We start from the raw sequence: 23,645 nt of genomic DNA on the forward strand, positions 1-23,645 counted from the left end.
GGAGTAATTATATCTTTTCTATACGCTTGTAAAGTCTATTGCGCTGGCAAATAAGTCATCTAAAATTAAGAACTTCAACGCCATCTTTTGATGAGTTGCAATAAAACTATTTAAATCGACAAATAAGTTTTTCAAATTCAAAACCAATGCTATATTGCTGGTCTTAACAATACTACATTGTTAAGACCAGCTGACTATCTATCCCATTTTTTATAAATACTATTGCTGCCTTTAAAGTAACAGCTGCTTCTTTTTACCAGTGATATTATAGTGATTATTATTTATATGCTAAATTTCATCAAGATCCGTTGAGGCCGTTCTGGAGATACCTTCTAACAAATCATCCATCCATCTCAACTTTCACATTGATATTAGTAAGATGAAATTAAAAACTCTTAATAAGTTTAAGGATTTGTATAAAAGTGGTATCTAACAATGAAACAATGAGCTTATAGGCATAATGTATATTTTTATTTTTTTGTGTATAAATTATTTGCAGTTCTTTTTAATATGTTATTTCTACAAAGTTTCTAAACACATTTTTCTATTATGTCACACTTATTCAATTGGTGCTTTATCCTTGAATGGTAAAAAAATAAATTAGTCGAGCAATGTAAGAATCATTCGACGATTATTGCCATCAAAGAATAAAATTTACATTCTTATTACATACATGTTTATGATAGAGCATAGTTATATAAAGTGAAATTGGCTATTAAAATAGAAAATATATTATTGTGAGACCTAGTAATATGCTAATTGAGATTATTCAAGGTACATTTTTAATTTCTACGTTAGTTAACATCACTAGCCAAAACCTTATCTAAAATTCTACCTAAACCGAAAAATAACCATTACATGGTTAACGTGAAATTTGTCACTAAGTTTTTTTGATAAGATTAAATTCAGCTATTTTCATTATAATTAAAAAAATAAATAATAAAACAAAAACAAGAACTATTTACATTTTCAGCCTCAAAAATATGACCATTGCATAAATACTTGTAAGGGAGAATGTTTATTTTGTCTATAATGGCACAAAACTATATCGTATGTGTGAAAGTATTTTGACTTTTCTTACAGATTCTTGCCGTTTACATATTTTGATTATTAATTAATACTAAACTTAATAAGAAATTAGATAGGAACAAAATTTTATGATAAGTGAACCATTGATTACCCTAATTATTAGTAAGGAAATAAATAAATAAAATAAAAATCTTTACAAAATAGTGTGATGATATCTTAATATTACGGACAAGATTAGGCATTAGTGAACAATTAACTAAATCAAACATAGCTGGTGTTGGTCACCGTTAACAAACATACATAATGCACTATCAAATTATAATTATTACATAGCGGCTCTTGGATTTCAGTCTTGCATTATCAAAACATCTTATATACATAGAGAAATTAAAAAAAAATCATTGCAATAAACATTTTCACTAAATACCATATTTGAGTCCCATTATTCAATACTTATGAGTAATACACAAGTTTTTATTTATAACATTTATGGTAATAAAGGAGCCTGCCCTATGACATGACACAATCATTTGTACAAACTGTTTGACACTGTCTTGGGATTATGATTGTTCAATTTTAAATCTTTTTATAACTTAATATAGCACAACCAATAATATAAAAAACCTCGCCATATTGCGGAATAATATAGAAACAATTTCTTTACACTGAAAATGATGTGATAAAATTAGTAATTAGTTCCCAAGCTAGGTTTTTTATTATCTTCGTTAGGTTACATTTAAATATTTATGAATATATTTAAAAAGCCAATGCTGTGCCAAATAATTATAAATGGCAATGAAATAATATAAATGCATAACATTCGGCAGTTTTTTGTACCATATTCTCCCAAGAAAGATTTAAAATATATTATGAACTGATCTGACTTTATAATGTACAAACCAACAGACAAGAGGTACGCATTAAATGAGTTCTAAATTAACACAGATCCAAATATTAGATTGAGTACGGATATTCTCCGAGATAGTCTATTAAAGTTGAGGGGAGAGGCAACAGCCTGTGTTTTGGTGCGCACCATATTTTAGGTCTTAGTGGGTTAGACAATGCTTTGTGTACTGCAAGTCTGGCAGCATGGAGTAATGATGGTGGGTTCTTTCGTAATGGTGTTTTGAGTAGGACTGGTGAATGTGTACAACCTTCTCTGTCTACCCACACTGTGCCCGCTGCACCTCGTTCCCCGACTCTCGCATAATGTTGTACTAGTTCTACCACACATCGAAATCTCGGCATATACCTCGCTAATGGTCTGTCGCAGTCTAATCTGTAATGATGGAAAGAGTCAAATTAGTACTTCATATAGAAAATGTACTAAAACAAGACTTAAATTGCTAATTTACAATTCTGCTTTTTACGCATGAAATGATTGATTCATTTATATTAACAGAAAGTAACTAAAATGCTGTTATAATGGGGTCTTGACACAGATGGACGGACAACAAAGTGATCCTATAAGGGTTCTTTTTTCTTTCAAGGTATGGAACCCTAAAAACTTTAATTTTGTCAATTACTGCTACATTACAGTGTATGATCAATAACAACAAATTGCATTTTTTTTAAATATAGATGAATCTCTTTGAACATCATTCTTTTTGATATTGTCTAAAAATGGACACCCTTTATCTTCCTTGATTTTACATCACAATAGGTAAATTGTAAACATTGTTCTTATAATGTTGTAGTAATGACTAATGCTGACTCAGTTTAAGTACAGTTACAAAAGACATTAAACGGAATTATGAAGTAATTCATTACAGGAAAACAATTCTTCCTATTTGGTAACTTGCTAATTGATATTTAACTGTAATTTATATCAATACAAAATAAAACTTGTTTTTAATAGCATAATAATTAATTCTATTTTCAGTACATAATAAAGAAAAAAGAAATAATCTGTTTATGGAGTTGATAATTTACAAATTAATTTTTCTGAAATATTCTTACCTAAAAAATCCATCTTCAAAATGTAACCTCACAGAAGTAGGACCTCTTTCTGTTTGTACTGATAGTGAGAATATGAAATTCCTGTCACCCGAGTCTCTTATAACAAAAGCACCAACACTGGCATCTTTTAATAAACTTCGGGCACCCTGTAAAGAGAAAAAAATAATTAATAAAGACATTTTTAAATTTAAAAATGATATCTTAATCTTAATGTCTTCTGTATAATATGGATGTAATATAAAGTGTTTTCTTATGCCAGTTATATGCATAAAGTAAACCAGGCATATTAAGTAGGGGGGTAATATAGGTGGGTCATGACTTTTTGCTACTCCACAAATGCCGCGTATTTAATCGCATTCAGTTGATCAGTTTAAGTTAGGAGAATTAACTAATTAACTCAATAAAAATACACACCTGCCAGTCTAAATTTCCATAGTACCACCCTGAGAGCCTTAATGCTCTCAAAGTATCTGCTAGCCGTCTCAACTCATCATTGTATGGTGAAGGTATGAAAGGTGAGGATGGGGTTGTGTATAATGGAGATTGTGGCAAGTACGGAGGGTGTATTGTGAAGGGTGGGGTAACAGGTGTCTGGGGTTGGGCATGTGTCTTCCCGCTGCATGGTGTCAGGGACACTCGCAGCTCATGCCTGCAGTTTGGACAGCAAGCTACGCCACTGGACCAGTTGTTGAGAGGCACCCCCACTTCCACACATGCATCTGTAAAGAAGAAACAGTTTCATAAGACAACTGTATAGAACTCCCAAGAATCTAAACAACTAGAAACTACTAACTTTCCTGTAGAACAATTAGTAAGGTCTAGTCATGACTATTTTGAACTGGGACAGAACAATGTGATGGATGAAATGACAGAATAATTATATAGATAAATTTATTTTTGTTAATTGATTAATAGTAATTCCTATATAACATTAATTGAAGCAAAATTGTTATATACACATTTTAGCTTTTAAACTTAATAGTCTTCAATTATACTAAAGCTAATGGAAATGGATTTATAATTTTTATCTTATGATAATGAACTAAATGTTACTTCCTGTTTTGCATATTTAAATTGATACTTTATGATATTCCACACATATAGTTTTCAAATCATGTTTAAATTCTTAAATAAATGATAAGAAATATCGGTTTTATCATATTAAGGAAATAGTAAATTTATATTTCTTAAACCAAATTCATATCAATAATATCAAGGTTACTAGATTTCAAGAGATCTAAACATGTAAACATTGTACTTCCCACTTCAATGTTTTTGAATTTTATTTCATTTCTTGAAAAAAAGAAGAAAGACGGTTAAGTAATTAAGAATTTTATTTTTTAATTTTATGTAATTGGAAATGTGTACAGACCGCAAAAAACTATTCTACAAAAATTAAGTTATTGTAACGTAAGTATGTATTGTAAACAAAACACCATAATTATAACCTAAAACATGTATATTTAAGCAGTACATAACCATTACCGGAATTCGTAATAGGTTTGAAGTATACTTAAAACTGTAGCGTAATTATTATTCCATTTATATTTCACTCACTTTGGGGAGATAACCTCGCTGTTAAAGTCATATTTAGAGGACAAGCGGGCGCCACTTGCCTCTCAAACAAACACATTTGACGTTCACAAGCCGGTTGTTTTCCAACTTTATCATCCACTTACACCTTTCTTGGCCACTATTTAACACAAAATTTAACAAATCCTTATGATAGGCACAAAAAACTTCTTGATTTCACTTTAATATCCAACTTATTAAAGTTCTAAAACCCTTGTCGTAATTTACTTTACGTTCTCTTATTTTTAATTTAATACAGGCACTTTTATTTACCATAAAAAATAATATGAATAAATGATAATAAATATGAACGCTTCCAGCGAATAATAATACGGACGGAATGACCGCGCTTGCGACGCGCGCAGACTCGACTGCTCGAGTGGCCGATTGCAAAGTGGAAGGAAACTACAAGCACTTCGTTCGAGCCTCACTACAAAACTACAATACAATACGCGAGCTAAATTCTAAATAGAGGGGGACCTTCAGGCAGGAGAAGTGATACGAATGAAACGGAACGTTTACTGGCTTCCAAGAATTCATTCACTACCACTAATAACAATTAACTAGCAATTTTGTTGAGTTATCTAAATATTGGAATCATATTTTCGCGTAATGATATCATTTTGTCGCAACTATGTCATATTTTGATCTATAAACTATGCTTAGGATTTTCAGGCTTCGAGGATATTGATTTGTGTATTAAATTACTCGGAAACAAAATGGTTTATTATTTATGAAACTTTGGAGCTAAAAAGTAAAACATCAAAAAATGTGCGTGACCCTATTATAGAAGTTTAAATACTACAGTTAAACATGTGCCATAGCCGCTATTTACGGACAGTTTGCAGAACCATTAAATATTTTATTATTTTACCAAGAAGTACCTTAAGTGTATATCAAAAACATCATTTATTAATTGAATTTCTGAAAAATCTGATAAGGTGACAGGAGTAACAGAAACATTATTGGAATACTAAATCATGGTTACGGAATACCTAATTAATGTTTTCTGATATAATTACACAATACAGTAGCTTGCAATCAGGCAATAAAGTGAAAATCGCTTTAATCCTTTCGTTACGTCATCGTTTTTAAGATTAAAATCGATATCACTTCGATATCATTTTTTTCCTTTAAATTTACGCACACATAGAAAAAAGGCGCATTCGAATTTCGAACGGGCCATAGAGAGCGTGTTCCACGTAGTGCGATTATATTTGGCGTTCTCGGAATCCCGTACCTGCGCCCGCGTCGCTTTCACAGGCGAACATCTGCCGTCACTTTTTGGTACTACTTACGCAGCTGCGTGTAACATAAGATTTATTTTTGTATTTTTATTTGCCACCGGTTTAGTGTAAATAATAAATCTTCTATAACGTGTAAAATTATAGCTTCTCGACATTTGTGTAAAATGCTACAAAGTTCGACAGAATTCGTCTTGATCGTTTGAAAGAGATTTATATTATACTAGCTGTCGCCCGCGAATCCGTCCGCTCGGGATTAATAATAGATGTTGGCCGATTCTCAGACTTACTCAATATGCCCACAAAATTTCATGAGAATCGGTCAAGCAGTTTCGGAGGAGTATGGGAACGCAAATTGTGACACAGGAATTTTATATATAAGATTACGATGACCGTTACTTTTATAAAAAAAAATAATTTCCCTCTCAATAATAGGTTGGATGCGGTCAGTTATTAAAAACAATTTAGGAGGTCATCTCACAATTCGCGGAAGGTGGCACACTCCGATTTCAATACGACATTGAGATACCGTTGTTCTCAGTACTTCTTCATTTAACGGGAGGGTCGAAGCTGTTATAAACATATTCGCAGAATTCATTCCAATATTTTCTATGTCCGTTTTGCGTCGGCGCGTGTTGGAAAGCGGACTAAATGTTTACTGTCTGCACTAGTGATATAATGCCTGGCCTAGTTTGCAAATACCTAAATATTACCACTGCTAACATTACCTTGGTATTTATTAATATCGCGTACATATAAACGTATATAAGATTTTAAAATAACACTCTCAATAACACAGGTATTAAAATAGACATTACTCATATTTTTAGTCTGTGCCATAAAATAAATTTAAGTCGTCATTCCCGCCTTTTGATGATATGACGCAATTACTACCAAATTAATAAAACAATACTCATTTCATAATCCATAGGCGATCATCCTTGATGTCTATGGTTTGTGCCATAATAAGTTGTTCTAGGAAAAACTTGCAGTAAACAAGACAGCGTTGATCCGCGGTGGTTGAACCGGTCGCGAAATATACAACAGCAAAAAAACATGGCCGCGGTTTCATATGTATTAATTGCCTTGTGCCCATTTCGTTTTACAACTAATCGCAAATTAATCGATTTATGTGCACGGTTTCATTACAATGGATTCGTTTTTAATTGCCCCTAAAATTTTAAATAACCGATAATAGATTTGGCTACAGTTGCAAAAGAAATTTAAAAAAAATGTGTATATTTATACTTATATTTTGAATACAAAAGTAGCTTAAACATAAGAATACATTCGTCGTAAATAAATTGTTTGGATTCGCTGAAGTAAATAGTAAATAAAAGACCTATTCTTATTTAATCCTTGAATAGAAAAATATCTCAACATACAATGATACTTTATATAAAATAGAGTGAAATGAAGCCGTAGTTATTCCTGCAAAGGAAATACACACCTACACAATATAATAGTGGGACCTTGCGCCTTTACTTTGTATCGTTACTAAGGCGTTTTCTTGAAATTCTCAGCTCAGTGACGATATCTTTCTCAGAATAGCTTTTGTCGTTATTTCTATGTTATTTACAATTCACATTTCAATGAAACGTGGGCTGAACAGTCTTAGTTAATAGAAAAGGTGTATCAACTTTGTTTTACTAAGACTAAAGATTAAAGAGGAGGAATTATTTGGAATTTGTTACAGCCATAATGAATAATACCATTCCTCGAAATGATTGCCCGATTATGATATTAACTGATAAGATTAACTGTTCAGTTCATAGTATTTGTGTTGATATGAAATAACACGCGGTGTCCGGGTTCCATTTATAATTTTCATATTTTATGGAACATCAAGAAAATAAAAATAAAAATATTTAATGACCTGTTCCATAACACAATAAACTAGCTTTAGTTTGAAATATAATTTTTAAGAACGTTTCGTACGTAAATTTTTCATGTTGGCAAAAAAATCTTATTATAGTCTATGGTTACAAAAAAACATCGCGCTTCCGCGCCATAATTATGTCAAACCGCAAGAGATGTCGCACGTGACAGGAAGCGCGGGATCTAGGCACAGATAATTAATAGCTCGCATAAAGATACGAGCGTTATGTCGTAATTTTAATCATGCTAATGAGAATCGCTAGAGTCGAGATGCTGTTGTATATTAAGTTTACATCACACGTAAGTTTCTAGTTGATTAATTACTTAAGTTACTTGACAGATATTATGTAATACTAGAAAATAAGAATTTCATTATAACTTTGTAATCATAATTAATAGCTTCAGGATTATAAATTACGATTAAACACAAAAGTAACCTTGTTCTATTTACACGCCTACGCCTATTAGGGCTGATATTTAAGTATTGATTTACCCTCGGGGAAAGCTTCAATTTGTGGAACCAAAGATTTGCGGTCGTCCCGTTGCTTTTTAAAAAATAATTTAATGTAATATAAGGCGCTTATCTTTACCTTACTCAATATTTCTTTGAACACCTCAACAGCGAAGTGGAACAAAGTGAGTGGGATTCGAGTTGCGATATGTCAATTCGTCGAAATCTCAAAACATAAAGGTTTCTTAAGAGGTTTTCTCGTTAAGGCGAGGTCCGGCGCGACGAATGATTACATTGCGAAGTGAACAGTCACGCACACCGCGAGTATGGAAAGGCTGTACGATTTCATCATTCAACACGTTTTCATTACTCTTATCCGTTTATCTGGTAACAACGTCAACTTTTCAGAATTGGATTATCACCCGCAATTGTATGTTACTTCGTTAAAGCTAATCAAGTTAACAAAGTTTTAATCCTATTAAGAATATCAACCGACATGTAACTTTTTACTATTACTAAGAACAAAAAAATGTCAATAAAGTAATATGACGCAATAGATTATTAGTAATTTCTTAGTTGCTAAGTCATAGTTAACCTTTATCATTAGTGGCACAGTTGTTCACTTGACCGGACCCGACCGAAATCTATACCCAGGTTTGATTTCCGCTATGTACCAGTATGATTTTTATTTTCATACATATGGTGAAAGAAAATATTGTGATGCTATCTGCACATATAGGCGAAGCAATTCAAAGATATATGTGAAGTCAACCCTCACAGGTCCAACGCGGTTGACTATGGCCTAGTCACTCCTAACTTAGATAGACCAAGTCTCTCGGTGGGGTCATATGAGCTGAGACGACGTTTGGTAGGAAAATTAAAAGATTTAAAATCTATGACACACCTTGAGCTATGGTTCATCATCATCATCAGCTCACTATACGTCCCCACCGAGGGGCTCGGAACCTCCCCTTAGTTAAGGGTGATTAGGCTATGGTCAACCACGCTGGCCAAGTGTGGTTTGGTTGACTTCACACATATCTTTGAATTTCTTCTCAGATATGTGCAGTCGGATAAATGTACATATGTAAATCGAAAAACAAATTGGTACATGGCGGGATTCGAAGGGGAAAGGCGGGAACTATGGCAAAAGAGATATCGAGATACATTTATCACTTAAATCAATGACAAAAGAAGAACGAAGTGTTGGGCAATGTCACTTTGTAGTTCGTTGCACTTTATCTGTTTTCCTAACAGATTACAGATTACTTTATTTGATTTAAATATCTTTACGTCACACAATTACAATATAAAAACAAAGGAAGTAAAATAATATTTCTAACATTTTTTTTTCGGTTATTACTACTACAAATCTAACCGATTTGAAACAGGTTTAAGAAAAAAATATTAATTAGTTTTTGTAAGAAACAAAGCAATATAATAGACAACAATTAATACTTTAAAGTTATCCAATTATAAAACTTCTTTAATTACTTTATTAGTCAATCAATAAACTTCTTACGAATGTTTGGATGGATGGATGTTTGTTTGAAGGTATCGAGAACGACTTGTATGGATCTCGCAGAAATATGGCAGAGATGTCGAACATAGTCTGGAAGAACACAAAGGCTACAAATTAAGGTTTTTTTTTAATTCCTCGTGGACGGTGTCGCGGTCGACAGCTAATGTAACTATAGATATTGTCTATGACTACAATCCAAGAAACATCTCGATAGGTCAGAAGGAAATGTGATAAATACATTTCAATCAACTGTAGAATCTGTAAGAATTACTAAGAAACTAAGATAGGTTATCGATTAAAAATGATCAGAATCGATATCGATTAATAAAAAAACAATTCAGTCAATTAATATCGATATTTCTTTCTAATCAATCGATTGCAGTTTTATTGGTCGTCAATCAAGAATAATAAAAATGTAACTATAAATCTGTTTCGCAATACGAAAGCAATGTAATTACCAATTATTCTCAGTCGAAGTTATAAAATTGCGAACGACTCGTATTCCGCGAATAATAAACATTTCGTTATTTTTTTTTATTCTATACAGGTTTATTTGATGCAAAAAATATACGGTTCGTTTTAATAGTTGATTGTAAAAAGATGTTCCGAGAAGGACCGGAGGACGTATCATTTGGTTTTCAGAAATTCTGATAGAACACTAATTAGCAGAATAACAAGTTAGTCAACAACATCTAACTAGTGACAAGATATATTTGTAAAGCGTTTGTAAATCAAATTAAAAAAGCAATGTTGCCAGGATTTTTCTTTTAAATTATAAAAATTTATTACTTCGCATGTTGCAACACAAAATGACACAACTTCTGCTTTCGTTAATTGTTGGGCATTCTCTAAATCATCCTATTATTATAAATGCAAATGCTTGGATGGATGGACGCTTGCTACAAGTAACTTAGTAATTTACTCCAAGGCATCTCGCTGAAATTTAGTATAGATGAAGAATATAGCCTGGACGAACACATACGCTACTAATAAGTTTTTTTTTTAATTCCGCACGGAAGGAGTCGCGAGCTACATCTACTAAAATATAAGGTAGAAATTATACATAATTGGAAAGGAATCTACTCTGAGACGCGATACCGCGGTTAAAAATAACCAAATTAATGTCGGTTAAAAGAAAACAACGTTACAGCTTCCAAAAGGTTTGGGTCATCGGAATGCTGAGGTCAGAGTGAACATGTTAGTCACCCTGGAGGTTTCTCGAAGGCGTGGCCAGTGATGTCATATACACTTTTGGATCGAGGATAAAAATACATTTTATAAATACTCATTTCTCAAGAAATCGATAAAGCATCCATTTTATAGACATCTTGACATTTTATAACATGCTAGCTGTCGTCTGCGAGTCCTTTCGCGCGGGATTAAAAAGAAATAATTTGGTAACCTTTGTTCTTCCAGGTTGTTCTACATTCATGTCAAATTTTATCTTCAAATAATCATCCATCCATCTATACATTAGCATTTATAATATTAGTAAGATAAAAGATCGTGTTTTACAGAGAAAGAGAGAGAGAAAGAAAGAGAGCTAGAGAGAGAGTACACTACAGGCCTTTATTACTTTTCTATGTACAAATATTTAGACATTGAAGCTACGGTCTATCAAACAATATGCGCTCCCAATGACCATATAATTTTTTTTTCCTCGTAAGTCTCCAAATGGCCAATAAAGTGTCTTCTACGCTACATTAAAAAGTAAAAAAAATAATTTAAAACATTATCTGTAAAGGTCTTTATACTTTGTAACCCGAAGCGTGTATTAAGTTCACGTTACCGTGGCATTAAAGATAAGGATGGTACTATTTCATAGGTCTGTAACATATAGACAAATTACAACTTTATAACAGTGGTATAAGATTGAATTTAGCGTAATAACAACGTACGTATAGCTTGAGGGTAAATACTATTTTGGTTTCAGTACTGTCTCGCGATCTTGTTCAAATTGTTTTACGTTAACGAACTAGGTTTTACTAAAATGAAATAACTAAGATAATATATTACCTTAACTAAAATAAATTTTTAAATGCTGTACTGAGATTCATTTAACAATGGGTTTCCCCTGTTGGTCGGAACGGATAAAAATATATTATGTCAGCAGTGGAATTTCATAGTAACATATTAATTTTAATTTTACTATTAAGAGCCTGTTTTACAATGTTCAAGTGAAGAGCTGGATGACTAAATTAAAATATCATCCAGACAAATTATCCTTATCACAGCTTAACAAATAACTTTTAAGTACTAAGTTCCAAGCTAATCAGGGCTTTTTTCTTCGACGTGTTTTTAAATAAATTCAATTCATTCAGTAAAGTATAAAAAGACGTGCATCTTAAAACCTTTACAAAATACTCCATTCAAGGACGGGACAGAAGAGACATTATCTTACCAACATTATAAATGCGAATATTTGAATGTATAGTTTTAGACATTATTAGTTAGAATCCTTTGGCGCGAATGACGTGCTTTCGTTACAAAGTCTAGTGTCAGAATGAATAGTGAGGGGACATAAACGTCGACATTTTAGTAAGGCTAGTGTTGGATCAATACAATGCCACATTTTCGGATTTTCTTCCTAACAATAGATGGATGTTTGTTAGATAATATTTGATGAACTGGTCGCGATAAAATTTGAGACATAGACTACTAAGTTTTTTTTTTATTTCCGCGCGGACGGAGTTACGGTCGACAGTTTGTAATATCATATTAGTACACAATTCTGTAACGATAAGCAAGATGGATTACTTAATTCCATTAAACCGGTTTAAAATATCTTGTAGTTCAATGAATAGATATAATGAAGAGTACCTTCTAGATATAATTTGAGAGAGTAGATAGTTAATGTGGGAGGGAGGGAGTATTGGCTAACCTTTGCCAATATATTTGATAGGCTTCTTAATTTAATAGAAATTATACACCCGCGACATAACTTTTATAATCTAATCGCAATTAGAGTTATTACTTATGGATAAGACCTTTCTAATTATTATAGTTTTCTATCGATTTATTACTGTTTGAATGAATGTAATCAAACGATTATTTTAATTTTTTTTAATGGGTTTGTTAGTCAATAAATAATATAATGGACAGTATTAAAAAAAGTTTAGTTACTATTAATTTTTTTCTTTTTATAATTTTAATGTTGATAAGATTAAATCGTTTTTTGAATCGTATCTTTAAAAGTGAAATTATCATTTGCAATCCAGTTTGTGTCAGTAAAAACTGGTTCCGTCTAGCATATTTATGGCTATGTTTGATGCATTGCAGGCGGAATTGTGGAAAGCGTGGCGTTAATCTTTAAATAGCAACACAGCTTCGGTTACTTCAATAAAGATGGAAGCAAAATATTTCAAATCGTATGTGTTATTAACAATTCTGTAAAATAGTGTTATATTACAGAGTTTCGTTTGAAAACGAAATAAACAATAATTAAAATATTATACTACACCACTGACATCATGGACAGGCTATAAGCGATGGTATTTTGTGCCTTGTGCGTATTAGCTGTTTCCAAGCAGCGACCTGTCCATTTAGAGTTCATCTCTGTCTTTTCTAAAGATAATGAAAGGGATGACATTAAAGCGTATTTTCTCAGTAGAAACCCACAGTTTCGTATTATTGGATAATTCACTATGTCATTGAATTATCAAAATTCAGTTATTCATATTGCAAACTTATAAACTAGTGTCAGAAATGTAAAACAAAACTTATGTAAACAATTCAGAATTAAATTTTCCAAGACTAATTTATATTTCCGCGTACATTGTTATGCGAACTGTCACTAAAATAGACTCCGATTTAGAGAAATGTAAATAACATTTTGTTGTATGTGGTTTTGATGTTCGTTACATTTATTTAGAACTTTAGAAAGGCTGAATTTAATTTATTTATTTATATTGCACTGGGAAGTTAAAAAAGTGTTTAAAAATATCTCACTGTATCTTAATGCGATCGCCGATTTTATCTTTTTTTTGAGGTAGAGAAATTTAATAACATTATCTCCAGCCAGTAAATAAAATAAAAAGTTTTGCTTTTTATAACACATTTTCGATAAAGTGATTTGAAAAAACAAAAATAACGAGAACTAATAATCATAATAGCGAGGTCGTGACATTCAAAGCAAATTGAATATTATTTTAAGAATTCATTGCTTTTAATTTCATATTAATCTTTAAAAAGCAGCATTTCAATCTACAGATATTCGTGTACGCTTCGTTTTTATTCGGCTTCGTAGGTAATAACAAACTTTCTGGAAAAAAGCCTACGCGTTTCTAATGTAATAAAACGACAAAGGTCAATGTGTTTTTTTTTTCTTTATATTTACAAGAAATGGTAAACTATATAAATAGAATTAAATCGCGGTAGATATATAAAAGAAAGTGTAAGTTCAAGGTTTAATTTAGTTTTATTATCTAGTTATTATTATTATTCCTTGATTCTCTCCTACTGTAAGTACATATTTGTTCTTAGAGTAAACGGCAGTTATTTAAGGACTTTTCTTCTTTCCGAATCTGGGAATCGAACCCCAAATTTCATAATCGTAAGCTCATATCAACCTAACTGCTAAGTTACTGAACCGTATTGGCAATGTTATAGAATTAGAGACTGTATATACATCTTATATATTATAGTATCTAACTAATGTTACTTCTTTCCAATATATAAATATGAGTGTTGCATTGAACTCGCTGAAAATTAGCATCGACGTAAAATATAATCAGGAAGAACACATACGCTACTAATTAAATTGTTTAATTCCGCGCGGACGAAATTGCGGGCTACACTTAGTTTTAGAATTAAAAGTAACATACTGTATAAAAAGTTCTCTTTAAATATTATTATTTAGTATTTAATATTTAGGTTATAAGTATACTATTATATTATAATGTACAATATGGAAATGATATATAAACACGGCTAAACACTCACGTATATACGTCCGGTGGCGGCACTCAGCGACGGGCCGCGTCCGCGAAATAATACCAGTGCCACTCATCCTGATGAAGGGCCCCCGATGGGCTCGAAAATAGTCGGTGCCGCCACCGGACGTATATACGTGAGTGTTTAGCCGTGTTTATATATCAGTTTAGTATAATGTCTCACGAAAGTTTGAATAATTTAATATGGAAATGAATTCTAAGAATTAATTATTATTAACCTGTGGTTTTCGTAAATGAATATCAATGTATTAAATATCATTTATTCTGATAGTTTCGTAATTTTATTTTAATGCATTCGTTGTAGAATTTAGTTTATTTGCTACTAAATACTTCTCGAAAGAGCGGAAATAATTTGTAAATAGAGCATCGATTCATTTATTTCATTCCATTCTCAGTCATTTAATGCTCAATAAGTCATTTAAACAGGGTTTTAGTGGAGATTTCTCATAGTAAATTTTCACGAAACGTTTTTTATTGTGTACGTGTAAACAACATTATTTGTCTACTGATATTATATTAAAATACAAATTTATGAACTCATGTGTTTTTCTCGCAGATATCTTATGAATAATTCATATGGCCTTTGCAAGATACCGAGAAAAATTAATAAACATTTTTTTAATAATATTATATTTACAATCATTTGATAGTTTGAAGATGAGATTAAATTAAACAGTTACCAAATCTACGTTAAAAGTGGCATCGAAACTAGTCTTAGTCTATACTACAAGTACTAAGTTATTTTAAATGTTATTTTTTTAAATTTTATACTATAAAAAGATGGTTACTAAATATCCATTCATAACGCATAACAGTACGGAAGATCGTCGAAAACTTTAATGGTCAGATTGGCCTCAATCCCAAATCATACAGCAAGCAATAAAACCTCGGTCATTCGAGTGTTGCCAAGTATTTGGTGTTAAAATGAATAAAAGAGTATTTCATATTTAAATTAAATTAACTAAAACATTTAAGACTAACTAGGGATTAAGAGTGATTTATGTGACAGGAAATCGGACGCAATGTCAAGACAATCTTTATTATAATCTGTATATAGGTATAAGGTATTTCTCAGACAGTAATCCAGTAATCGATTTATGTATAGTACAGGCATGTCTTGCCCATCTGGATAATGCACCGAGCGTAATGGCCACGGCACATAAAGTCAGCAATGAACGTTCTCCAATGTAAGAGTTTTAGCTGGGCAACCTTCACGTGTTCTCGGAACGTTCGACCGGTCGGCTGATAGGGCTGCCGCGGATTTAACCGGAATTCGAGTTTACATGATACCTCTTTGACGTACTGTATAACCTCAATGATTAAGTTTTATATTGTTTTTTTTTCTAAAAGATTGACAAAATATAATATTAGTCGCCTTTTTTGCCTTATTTAAGCCAGTCTTCGCGGTCTACGTTTACTGCATGTTGGCAGCCCTACAGCCGTGCGTCGCGCCTCGATTCCCGGAACGACGATATCGCGGCCGTTTCGATTTTTAAAATAAACGTTCCGTTACACCACATAGATTTTGTCTTATTCACCACAATACTTTTAAAATTGTACGTACATGATATTTTTATCTTCGTAAATGAGATTACCTAAAATTGTTTATTTTAAATTTGTTACGTAAACTGCGATTCATAAATCGTGGTGTCGTCTTTTACACTCGTGCGTTTCGCGTCACTAGTGACTTATTGTCGCGTGATACATTATTCATGGTACGTACTTTACTACTCTATACCTACATCGTGACGTCACACTACGGCTCAGAGCGCGTGTAACCGACCGATTGACCGGCCTGAATAAAAGTGATCTAATAATACCTTAGCCTTACTTGGATTATTATTTAATATTACGAGATTTTGCTTGCTAAATGTAAACTTATACTTCCTACTTATTTTTTTAGCCATTTTGGCTAATGTTTTGAACTTACGATATTCCTTGAAGTGCAGTAAAATTTCTTACAATGACGAAGCACACGAGACACGAGTAGAATAAAATATTTCGGAATTACTATAAAAGTTTTATAAATAGAGTTACTTCAACAAATGATACAAACTTAAGATATAAGTTTAAAAATAAAATCGTGATCACTCGCTTCAAACGAAAGCGGCTAACTTTGATTTCAATATAGAAAGGGAAAACGAACGGCAAATTACGAACGTATTAAGGAATTGTTTTTTTCAAGCAAGACGACGTTAAATTGTGAGAGGAATAATTTATTTGCTTTAAGAGATTTTTTGCGGAATCTTTTCGTATCGTACGACCTTCTGTACCAGGAATGCATGATTTAAAGGAGAAATTTCGAAATAAACAAGTGGACACTGCCAATCGGATTTAATCTTTATTTCAGTGAGGATTAAGTATAATTTTGTCGAGCTTGGGAAGATCAAAGCGGTGTATTCGATCGGTTCGTTAGACGAAACTGCCGACGTTTCGCAGTAGCCCATTGAAATTTAAACTAGCCGGCTTTCTCGGAAAGCGGCTTTATCTTTTTTTACATTTGTCCGGCCCCTGGCCTAGCCCAACGAGGTAAATGGTGACGGAAAACGGATGATTCGCCTTAGTATATATTTAATTGAATGCGACAAAATGAAAATAATGTAAAAAAAAACCCTGAGTTATTTACGTAATAATGTCTGTGGTTGTGGTTAATTAAATAGATTATGAGCTCGTTAACATATATGGAACGTTTGATTAATACGTTAACCCTTAATTCGATGGTGTCCAGTGAGACGAACAACTAATTAAAAAATCTACTAAACTAGTTTAGAGAAAATTACGTAAGTACGACTTTACTAAAAAAAAAACAGTTTTTTTGCTACAAAAAATTTCGTCGAATTAAGGGTCAAGCACGTTGATAGGTTAAGGTACGCCACCCCTATGCTACAATGTATAAAACATTTTTTATTCCGCTGAACAAAAGGCAGCAACTCTTGGGATAATTCAATCTTATTCAAACAGTTTCATCCTATAATAAAATATTTTCTTGCACCTTTGAATTGTTTCGAAGAAATGTTGCAATGTAAAAGGAATTCCTTCAAATGTACTCAGATTTTTATGTTATGTTTTAGTGAGATATTTATTTTATTTGCTTAGAATTTATTGTTGCAAACTGTAAAATAAAATAAAATCGTTTTAAATGGCAACCCACATGTAGGTTTCTGAATTAAATTAATGTCAAGTTTCATCATAATAAATAGCGTGGTGTTAAAAAACAAACAAGCAATCGGGTCATCGTGTTATTGCGCTAAAAAGAACAAAAACACCTTTTATCAATGTTCAAAAATGTTTTCGTTCATATTATTATAAACTGATAAAGTTATCTGACCCTTAAGATATAATCACACTAAATTATATTAACTCACTGGCGCCCCCGTGCTAATATCAAAAAGTGTCACAAGATTCTTGTCACCTTTTATCTTTTATGTCCGCTTTCTATGCATATGTAACTTTTAAATACTTTCTGACACAACTAATCACGATAGTAGCACAATAGCGCATTTCTTACTCAGATATGCTTGTCGCATTGTCGATCAGAATAGGCGCCATATTGGAAAAATGGCGCCAAACTGATTATAAAAACTAGAACAAATCGCACCAATGGATTTTATTATAACTTTATTGTTTAACCTACCTTAACGTAAAATGTTAATTTTATGATCATTGCCTATTTGTGTATTCCGAAAAGGAGAAAACGTCGCAAGGCGCTAATGAAATATTTAGTTTGTTCCGTGAAGCACATCGAAGAGTCCGGGGTTCGCAGGACGACGTGTTTGCGACGTTGGCGAGGTCGAGGGCGAGGTTGCCTAAAGTTTAATAACATGCATAACCTCCAACACCCGGTCCTTCCGCGAACAATAACCCGAGCGGACAATTTTCAAAATGATAATGCAAAAGTTCGTACAGACGAAAAAAAAATAGTCATAACACTGACGATTTCTCATAACAACCCTCGGGTCGGAGGCTTCCAAGGATTAATTATGAGTTCCGAGTAGGCCCGCCCGCCACCGGGCCATTCAATTCTCGGTAAACTTGAATCGAAAAAGGAGCAAAAACGGACTCGGCTCGTTCTCAGAATACGCATACCTGTGCCCGCTCGCGATCCCACCTTGCTCTGACGTTTCGATCCAACGCGCATTTTCCTAGTAGGCTCCCCTCTTAGAACAAATATCTGCCTTTTTCATACCCCCGTCTAATCGTTTTCTTGTTATTTAATGCGTCAATGGGTATATATATTTAATTTTAATGTATTTCCATTTTATTTAATAAACATATTAAATAAAACCTAAGTGATTTTTACATTAATTTTTGTAGAAAAAATTGAAAGGTAAGTTACTTATCTTGGTCGAGTTAATTCTTCCAGAGTACACTGTCGGGTGGTTAACCTACGCCTCAGTAATCAAGCCAACGATATTTTATTGTACATGAGTTTCTAGAAATAGCCATTGGTGTCAGGGACCCGTGGCCAAGTGTTTGGTGGGGGAAAGTCAATTCTAGTGATTAAATACACCTGTACGTATTATTCAAAATATTTATAGACTAAGAATAAGGTTTTTAATATCATCATAGTTATATTTACTTGGTAAATTAAAAACTTTTTCTAACATCAAAGCGGGTAAACACTTAAATAACGAAATAAAAACTTCTAGAAAGAGTACGGAATAGAATTTCAATAACTCTATTGTAAATATAAAATACTTGGTAATTTTGAAAGTAAAAGTCCTAAATTATACATTAATATAAATTTAAGTACATATAGAACGTACATTATATCTTCTACAGCTGAAACTGCGCATTTTTTTGGGTAAGAATAGATTACTATAGATGAAAATTAGAACGGTTTTTGTTTAATTATAACATAAAAAAGACTCGTTTATGGAAAATGTAAATAAAAATAGAAAAATAAATAATAAATCTACAACAATAAAATACTTACATAAGGCTATTGTGTGGAACATAAAAGGTAATCAGAGGTTTCGTACAACCGTCGTAAAATTCCTTACGTGGCAGCCATTACGCTATTTACCTTTTTCAATTATTTTTTGTATCGTAAAATAAGAATAGCTAATATTACATTGTTATATTATAAAAATAGTTTTAACGGAATTATTTTATGGCTTTTTGGGATAAATTGCTGTTTGTCTATGTTGAAAATAATTCGGTTTAATAATGGAACGTAACACATGTGTACACTAAGGCAAAAGACTAGAACCCAACATGGGCATAAAGAATAAAGTAGTTTATTTAATTAGACGTCAACCATACACTATAAAGAATGTTCACAAGTTAAATTGATGCTCATAGCTTTCTGTAATCGACCTAATTGTCGGCGCTTTTTGCGGTATACAATGCAAAGCATTACGCCGCAAATGAACATGTTTCAAACAGTATTCTGACCATTTGCAATGTTTGCTATGTCTATATTGCATTTTTTTATACCAGTAGGCATCGAGAATAAACTTCTTTTTAATCCTCACTGCCGAAACCGTAACGAATTGCAATTTTAATTTCTTCACTCAAAAAGATGACATTTTTTTTACACAAGAATTTACATAATGATATATCAACATTTTTATCTTTAAACCGGATTTTCATGGATTTGTCTGAATCAAAATGAGCTCAGCTTGCGACGACAATAGAAATGCCTCTAGCAACTAGTCTAATAAATCCGCTCGTTCAGGTTTTCTTTTAGTAGTGTTCTATATTATCTTTAAAGAAGATTTAACTTGAATCCAGATTTATTGCATTTTGAGACTAAAGAATACAAGATAAGTGACTTTCTTTCGATTTTCCAAACATGCAATTTTGGTTAGACAACTTGTCACAAATATTGGCAACCGAAAGTGGATTCCAGAAAAAAAAACGTCAGTCTTGCGGCCAGTTTAATCTAATTCTTGAATTCGTAGAAAATGGAACATAAAACATATTCGGCTTTCAAAATAATTCATGCATGCAAATAATCAGTGACCCAATACCACGCTGGGTTATCTACACATTAACATGTTAAGTCGATTCCGCGAAAATTACTAACGTAATAGAACAATAAACATTAACAATAGACATTGCGTTAAGAGGTTCTTTGATGCTTAAAATAACGCTGCAAAAAACGCCATTGTTTCCCTTCGTGGATAAACAAAGGCAATGTCGATTCCCGGTAGACGATTTACCTCCGATGTTCCCGGTAAAGTAACAATGTACGATTGTCTGCGTCGTTCGACCAGCCAGGGGTGCTTGTGCGCACCATTGCGAAAATGAATATTGTTAACCCAGAAAAATGTGTGCAAAATTACAATATTATAATTATAATTTTCCAATGTGGCAACACTGGTATGAAATATTTTGTCATCCTTTCGTTCTTTAAAAAAAAGAAACCGAGAACACTATATAAGCTCAATTGGAATGTCACAGTTGTAAAGCAATTTACATTATGTACCGCTTAAAATGTTCCCGCACTCAGAATCGTTCTATCACTAAGGGCCGTAATGTAAATTTCTGATACTATGTTTACATTCCGAAATCCGCATTGAATCAAGCATTGTCTAAGCGCCTCTGCGGTAAAAACTTTGAAATATCTTGACCTGTAAAAACTAAGTTTTGCAACCGGATTACGGTACGTGAAAGAATATTTATTTTGTATCTGTGGGTTTACACTACACTGATACGTTACTATTAATTTGAAGAATGACAATATTGGCATATTGTCATTCTTCAAATTCTCTTTCACAAAACAGATACAACAATATGTATCAAAACAAATATCACAACAGTCAAAACACAACACGTGTTGCATCAAAAACATATACGTTTACAAATTCAAAGTAAAATTAGCTATCATAATGATAAATACATAGTATAAAATATTTTATAATATATTCCTTGAAATCTTGAACGTTAAATGTAATTTAACTTGAAATAATATTGGAGCTGTTTGCGGCTTTAATGTTCGAACAATTCGCCGAAACAACAACTGAAATTATCTTGAAGGTCGACCGAAAGCTTTCAAGGAAAGCTACAAATTTATATTAAGTATTTCATTTGAATTAATATTTATTAGTTTTGTCTTATGATTTATCTCTTTTAATACGAGGCTTTTACTTAGTTGTTAGTATCCATAATATCAGATACTTTCGCCTTAATTATATTTAAATAAAATTCAATTTAAATTTGTATATAAATCTAATCATTGTGTTAGACATCTAATTTATTTTTGATGAACATATTGAACAGAGTTCAATATTATACGCGTAAGAACGATGTTCACGATAAATAATATTTATTTCCTAATTTTACCGCAATATTAGGATGATTTTATGAAACTTATAATAGTTGCGAAATACAAATTTGCACTTTATGTCAAAGTTTATTACATTTCATTTTAGCATAACAAGACTATCTACATTGCTAAAGCAAAGAATCCATTGCAGATTATATTACATCTCAGATTTCCTATATTCATTTCAAGGAATGTATTAAAGGCATGATTATGTGTAATATTATACCGTTAATGTGCCTAAAGTTTTAGTTTACCATTTAATAACAGTTGTAAACCTTGAAGATGGTCAAGAATTTCTGCTACCATTCGACAGTGCGCCTAAAATAAATGAAGGTTAAACATTTAACTATTTAAAAAGCACTAGGCGAATAATTTTGAGGTTTCGAGATTGTCTTCCTAGGACTAGGCCAAGATTCCTATTTACTTTATAGCTGTCTAGATGGCCAGATATTCCAATAAGTAACCCATTAAGCAAGTAATCCTAAACTCAGTATGGGTACCTTTAGTAAGTGTTGTCTATGGCATCAAATTCTTATTTATCAGTATCAGTAATGAGTGGGGAAAGAAATTGACGATAACACACAAATATACAGGTAAAGGCAGGAGTTAAAAGTTTTATTGCTGCGTACATATTCGTTGCTTAAACATGTTTATATTCGTTCTAGTAGTTGGTAGTGAGTACTATACAAGAAAAGTATAATAGTTCCTATCTTTAGCTATAAATAGGCAAGGAAAAACGTAGCGTGTTAGTACTAATAAATGTAAACAATGTGCTATGTATGAATGACCCGGCGACCTGAAAGATATCGCTTGTCGCTTGGCGCCATTACGTATCGTCTGTATTATGTTTGCATAGTTGTTTAATAGGGCTGTGCTATGACATGCTGAACAACTCATTTGTCATAAAATCGCTATCATTATGTTAGTACAGTTAAGTAAACATTTCGCATTAGTGGTAACGGGGAAGGAAGCTTACCTGGTAGTTTGACCACCATTGGAGGAGCGATGGGGTGATTGGGATCCAATGTAAAAGCCGTAGGTAACAACAAAACACGGAAACACACAGTACCACTTATAATTACTAATATTTCCTCAAATCCACTTTACTGCCGTTGCGCTTCTCGGTAAACTCTTTATAAGCAGTTTCGTAGAAGCCGAGCGCACTGGAGAAATTATTTTGTAGAAATCGACGTCGCCGGCGGCGCTTCGTCCGCGTGCCGTAGCAGAAACCGTTTCTAAGAACGCGCACATTCAATTTCACTCAATGTGGTGTATTTATCACAAATAACGATATCGCCGCGGGAGGTGAAAGTTCGGCGAGGCGAGTCGCCGCAGCGATGGTTCCCCTTTCATGTACGAAAGTCGACTGGCGCTGGAGCGGCACGACGCGCCACATGAAGTAAACACGCGCGGGCGGCCCGCGGAGGCGAGCGGCGCGCGGCGCGGCGGGAGGCGAGCGCACCACGCGCTCGAGCTCGTTCGCCGCTCGCTGTTCGCCGCTTGCCAGCACGGCATAGCGAACGTCGCCTCGCTCGCTTTGCTAGAGTCACCAACGTGCCCGCACTTCCCAGAATTACCAACCTTGGCGCTTCTGAGAACTACACCAAGGCATTGTCACTAATTTATATAAAACTTGCAGCCGCACTAGCACGACAGCCGGCATGGGAGGTGGCTCGTGACCACGATAAGAACTATCGACACGCAGACAGTCTATTGACCTTTTGTAGTAGGTACTTTAACCGGTAAACTTTGGTAGCGAATAAAG

The 23,645-nt window shown here is 33.0% G+C and overlaps 1 protein-coding gene across 2 annotated transcripts; it reads right to left on the minus strand.

Annotated features, from left to right (window-relative positions):
- Positions 1-1,625: 1,625 nt before the first annotated feature.
- On the minus strand, positions 1,626-23,257 carry SOCS2-12 (protein). 2 transcript variants are annotated; one of them, XM_013313922.1, is made up of 4 exons: positions 22,857-23,257; positions 3,403-3,707; positions 2,989-3,134; positions 1,626-2,308 (listed from the first exon to the last, which is right to left on the minus strand). In XM_013313922.1, exons 1-4 carry the CDS (start codon positions 22,873-22,875, stop codon positions 1,984-1,986), a joined length of 795 nt encoding a protein of 264 aa, XP_013169376.1. In that variant the 5' UTR covers positions 22,876-23,257; the 3' UTR covers positions 1,626-1,983. The 2 variants fall into 2 exon arrangements, with proteins under 2 accessions (XP_013169376.1, XP_013169375.1); XM_013313921.1 differs by lacking the exon at positions 22,857-23,257 and adding an exon at positions 4,546-4,887.
- Between the last annotated feature and the right edge of the window lie 388 nt (positions 23,258-23,645).

Source organism: Papilio xuthus, unplaced genomic scaffold (genome assembly GCF_000836235.2).
Source record: "Papilio xuthus unplaced genomic scaffold, Pxut_1.1 DF827542.1, whole genome shotgun sequence".
NCBI classification, from domain to species: domain Eukaryota; kingdom Metazoa; phylum Arthropoda; class Insecta; order Lepidoptera; family Papilionidae; genus Papilio; species Papilio xuthus.